Raw genomic sequence first — 5,638 nt, forward strand, 5'->3', positions numbered from 1 at the left:
ATTTATTTAGTTCTTCCCACTCCACTCACTGGTTTAACCAAATTGATCACCCAACATCAGTCACTTGAAAAAGGAAAAAGGGGTCTATTTGAATTTTGAATAGAGGAAGGAGTAACAATGACTATCTGTTGACCCAGGTCTCCTAAACTCAGTGTCAGAGCCCAATATTCTCATACCTAGGCACTATTTTCTAGAGATTGTCATAGATGACACTATGTGTCATGCTAGAGACACCACATGAACCATTAATGAGTTGCATTGATTCCCAACAAAGCATCAAGTCTCATGGTATACAGGCTGAGCATAAGAGACAGAGCACCCAACACAGAGTCCCTAGGTTGTAGTTGGAATAGAGATCATATTGTTTTTCCCCACCTCATCCTATTTGTCAGAAACTATGCAGTATTCGGTTTAAATAGAGGGAAGTTTTGATAGGTTCTCTGTGCAATAATTAAACCTAGGACAAACTGGGAGAAATGGGCAATGGGGAACACTCTAATTATAGCAGAACATTTAAATGAGAAATTCTCATGTTTTTCTTGGAACTTAAGACAGCTGAAATGTGTTATCTGACTTAGACTGAAAAGTCTTCTGATGAGTAGAATTAAAAAACACTTTAAAAAGATAAAAATGGTAATTCCCTGGTGGTCCAGTGGTTAGGACTCTGTGCTTCCACTGCAGGGGGGCGCCCAGTTGGATCCCTGGTGGGAGAACTAAGATCCCCACAAGCCCCTTGGTCCAAAAAAAAAAAAAAAAGACAAAAATGCCTTAAGTGTACTCTTTACAAACATGTCCAAGTTTAAGCAACTTAAACCTATCCAGATATGTCATTAAAAAAACCTTTTTTAATACGGAAAACAAGTATCACGTGACCTACTCAGTGTTTCCACACACTGGATTAACCTCATTTTTGCACTTGCCTTGCCTTGCCCACAATTCATGAACAATAGGCATCCTCCACCTCAACAAAAGAGCTGCTGGGACGAGGGCAGGAACAAGAGGGGACGGCGCGGCCCTCAAACACCCGCCTGCGACTCACTTCAGCAGAGGTCTTTTGCCAAACTCGGCCGGACGACAACCCCGCGGTCCGTAAGGCTTGCTCACCTTAGCCTCAGTTTCCTTTCTCGGTGAGGCCCAGCCTTTCGGCCCAAAGTACCAATTAAAACTACTGAAGGAAAAAAAAAAAAAAAGAAAGAAAAAAAACCGCAAAACGCCGAACAGACTCCTTGACTGGAAGAATCTCGCGAGAACTTACGGAGCTCTGGCTGTTCCCGCGGAGACCTCGCGAGCGGACCTCCGGGGGCGGGCTGCCCCGTGGCCCCGCCCTTTCTGAGCGCGGGCGCGCCTTGGCGGGAATTTCGCCTTTTTGGGATTTAGACCACACGGGCTAGCTGGCTCTGGTCGGGACCGCCAAGGTGGATCGTTGGGACTGAAAGTGTGAGCAGGTACGACGTGCACCAAACCAGGGGCGCCCCGAGGCGCAGGGAACCGGCTCCCCTCGCCCTTTGGCCGGCCCGCGCGGATCGCTGCCTTGTGCGGACCTGGCGGGGCTTGCCCCCGGCCGGGAGAAGTCGGGTTTGCGCCGGGCCCTACTGATCCTCGCCTGCAGTCTGCGAGGCAGCTTGCAGTTCCAGACACTGCGGGGAAACTGGCTCAGTGCGGTTTAGTAACGTAGCGGAGGACGCAGGTCAAGGCGGGCACTGGAAGTGCAGCTAGATCTGTCCTGCTAACAGTTTTTTCTTCTTCACCCTGCCCTGGGCTGCAGGGTCTGACGTAGAGGGGATTTTAAGTTACTGCCACAGCCGGTCGGGGGTGCATTCTAAGTTCTGACAGCCTTGATCTGGGGGAGTCCGTGGCGGGGAGAGTTGTTGAGGATTTGGCCTTTCGTTTTTTTCCTTTGTGCGGGGGGGGGTGGTGGCGGCTTTTGGGGAACTTTCTGAGCTCACCCCCAATGTCTCGGCCCTCCCCACCTACAGGAATCTCATCACAACTTCTTTGGAGCCCTTAATGATAATCATAAGGAACCCCAAACATTTCAGGACATGAAGTAAACATGGATAACTGTCCCGCTGCGTCGACGTTCCTGACCGACAGCTTGGAGCTGGAGCTGGAGACAGAATGGTGCAAACCCCCTTGCTTTTCTTGTGATTTTGACAACAGGGGAGGAGGAAAACATTTTTCTGGAGAGTCCTACCTTTCCAGCGGAGCTCTTAAGCGGTAGGTAAAAAGTCGGAAACTTTGTTTTTCCCTATTCAGATTTTTTATCAGTCTGTTTAGGAATGTTATTTAATTATGAGTTAAGTCCATTAAACTTTAATGTTCATCAGGCAATGTTCTTGTAAATCGGCTTAGTATATCACACAGATGCAAGCTATTAGCTCTGTTGGGGTCCTGGTTAGAGCACACCTGAAAGATATTTGCAAGGAGGACTTTCTTGTTACCTGATGTTCTCTGACCTCACTGCTGCCTCAGCTTTGGAGTAAGGAGCTGGGCACTAATTTACTTGAAGTGAATTCTGAACTACCTGGGCTTTTTGAAGTCCCATTTCCTTCTAAAACATGAGATAATATTCTGAAGCATCTCAATAATTAAGACATGCACATTTTTTGTTGCCCCAGTGTCTTCTCACTCTGTATATTTAAACATATAGAAATCTTATAGACTTATTTTTTTTAAACTTTCTAATAAATGCGCCAGATTGTGTAAGTTCACAGGAATGTTATCTTCAAAGCTCTTGTCTTGGACATGTGTATCCACATATTGCAGTAAAACTGCTGTTGCTGAAATATTTTGGAAATACCTGCTGAGGCAATTTCAGTCGGAAAGGAAACCATTTTTGTTGATTATTACAGTTGTACCTTCTTTGAGACCTTAAACGATATTACTCAACTTGATTATGCCCTTCTTTAGACATGGCTCAGAATACCTTTTAACTGTCTTAAAAATTAAATGTCCCCTCAAAGGGTGAAATTCTACAACTGAAGACCACAGTTGAAGACAGGTGAAAGTATGTTCCCTAGACCCCTTTCCACATTTTTCCCTCAAATTATATTGCTCTTTAAACTTTTTTTTTATCACAGTATAGGGTTGAATTCTTAATACAGTCCAGTTGTACTGTTACTGAGATATAAGGTACCAAGGCACTTCCTTACTTTATAACATCATTGTTGACATGTCATGTGTAACATGGATTCATATAATGTCAAAAAAAAACCTCATGCTATAGTATGGGATATAGCATACTTTTTATGAGATTAAATCAGAGTTTCATTTCAGACTGATTTTGAATCTTGATCCTTTACCAACTAATTTTGAAGAGGATACAGTGGAAATATTTGGCATTCAATGGGTTACTGAAACAGCATTAGTGAATTCATCTAGAGTTCTCTTTCATCTCTTGAGGTATGTTTTGTCTTTTATTTTAAAACTGCCATTGAGTGTAGATGCTTTTCAGATTTAAGTTACATTGCTGGGTGGTTTCTAATACTGATATTACAAAAGCACCTGTAGAATTGTGATTGCTGCTTACTTGATTATCTTATCAGTAACAACAATTAAGCAATAATGTTTGATGGAGTAATGGTTTTAATGAGTTCTTTTTTAGTGATTTTCAGAATTTTTATTCTTCTGTATTTGACATCATATATTGAAGACAAATATTTTAGGCTTTGAACTATTCCATAATTTTGGAAGAAAAATAAAATCTTTTGTTGCTTAATAGTCATAATTTTTCAGTAATCTTTAGAGAATGAACTCAGACTTCCAAATATATTTTTCAGACTATAATAGAATATGTAATAGAAATATGATTAACCTGGACATTAAAAATATTTTTAATAAAAATTTTCAAACATACACAGATGTAGAGAGAATAGTATAACGAACCTCCATATACCCTCCCTCAGTTACGATAAATATCAAGGGTTTATCACATTTCCTTCATCTGTCCTTATCCCTCTACTCTTGGCTTAAGTATTTCTTAAGCAAATTCCAGGCATCATGTCATCTCACCCTTAATTACGTCAGTATGTATCTCTTAAAAATATGAACTTATTTTTTAAACATAAACATTACCTCATAATCACAATTAACGAAATTGAAATAATTCTTCATTATTATTTAAAACCCAGTCCATAATTCAGATTTTAGATTTGGAATCACTTATTAAAGGCAAATTATTAGCCCAAAATACATTAAGAATGTATACATGGGGGCTTCCCTGGTGGCTTAGTGGTTGAGAGTCCGCCTGCCAATGCAGGAGACACGGGTTCATGCCCCGGTCTGGGAAGATCCCACATGCCGCGGAGCAGCTGGGCCCGTGAGCCATGGCCGCTGAGCCTGCGTGTCTGGAGCCTATGCTCCGCAACGGGAGAGGCCACAGCAGGGAGAGGCCTGCGTACCACAAAAAAAAAATAAAAAAGAATGTATACGTGGTAATTCTAAAATTTATATGGAACCACAAAAGATCCCAAATTGCCAAAACAATCCTGAGAAAGAAGAGCAAAGCTAGAGGCATCACACTTTCTGATTTCAAACTGTATTAGAATGGTATAGTAAACAAACAGTATGTTATGGGCATAAAAACAGACACATAGGTGAATGGAACAGAATTGAGGGCCCAGAAAACCCCACACATATAGGGACAATTAATTTATGGAAAAAGAGCAAAGAACATAACATTAAAGGGCAGTCTTCAATAAATGGTGTTGGGAAAATTGGACAGCCATAGGCAAAAGAATGAAACTAGACCACTGTCTTACATCATACACAAAAATTAACTCAAGATGCATTAAAAGCTTGAATATAAGACCTGAAACCATAAAATGTATAGAAGAAAATATAGGCAGTAACCTCATTGACATCAGTCTTAGCAATATTTTTGTGGCTCTAAGTCCAAAAGCAAGGGAAACAAGCAAAGATAAACAAATGTGACTACATCGAACTAAAAAGGTACTCACAGCAGAGGAAACCATCGTCAAAGTGAAAAGGCAACCTACTGAATGAGAGAAAATAATTTGCAAATCATATATTTGGTTAATATGAGGGGTTAATATCCAAAATATGTAAAGAATTCATATAGCTCAACAGCAACAACAATAACAACAAATCTAATTAAAAAATGGGCAGAGGATCTGAACATATATTTTTCCAAAGAATACTTGCAGATTACCAACAGGCATATATGAGAAGATGTTCAACATGACCATTAAGGGAATGCAAATCAAAACCACAGTGAGATGTCACCTCACACCTGTTAGAATGGCTGTTATCAAAAAGACGAGAAATAACAAACGAAGATGTGAAGAAAAGGGAATCCTCATGCCCTGTTGGTGGGAGTGTAAACTGGTGCAGTCACTATGGAAAAGTGTGGAGGTTCTTCAAAAAGTTAAGAATAGAGCTACCTATGACCCAGCTATTCCACTTCTGGGTATTTATCTGAAGGGCATAGAAACACTAATTTGAAAAAATATATTCACCCCCTGTGTTCATTGCAGCATTATTTTTAACAGTCAAGATATGAAGATACGGAAACGACCTAAGTGTCCTTCAATGGATGAATGGATGAAGGAATTTTAAATATTTATATACACACATATACACACACACACACACACACACACACACACACACACACACA

The 5,638-nt window shown here is 40.8% G+C and overlaps 1 protein-coding gene across 7 annotated transcripts in view; it reads left to right on the forward strand.

The window, feature by feature from the left end:
- Positions 1 to 732: 732 nt before the first annotated feature.
- Positions 733 to 5,638, forward strand: part of MMS22L (MMS22 like, DNA repair protein) — a 152,657-nt gene continuing 147,751 nt past the window's right edge. For 4 of the 7 annotated variants that reach the window (XR_003429415.1, XR_003429413.1, XM_027090158.1 and 1 more), the window contains exons 1-3: positions 735 to 1,445; positions 2,040 to 2,217; positions 3,277 to 3,402. Coding sequence is in view for 5 of the 7 variants with exons in the window: in XM_027090158.1 (XP_026945959.1) it covers positions 2,054 to 2,217; positions 3,277 to 3,402 (290 nt within the window). In the remaining 2 variants the exon portion in view is untranslated. Of the gene's footprint in view, positions 1,446 to 1,976; positions 2,218 to 3,276; positions 3,403 to 5,638 lie in introns of all 7 variants that reach the window. The other 3 variants (XM_027090203.1, XM_027090166.1, XM_027090182.1) reach the window with 3 other exon arrangements.

The sequence above is a fragment of the Aethalodelphis obliquidens genome, unplaced genomic scaffold (genome assembly GCF_003676395.1).
Source record: "Aethalodelphis obliquidens isolate GAN/ISIS:26980383/991018 unplaced genomic scaffold, ASM367639v1 scaffold3, whole genome shotgun sequence".
NCBI classification, from domain to species: Eukaryota; Metazoa; Chordata; class Mammalia; order Artiodactyla; family Delphinidae; genus Aethalodelphis; species Aethalodelphis obliquidens.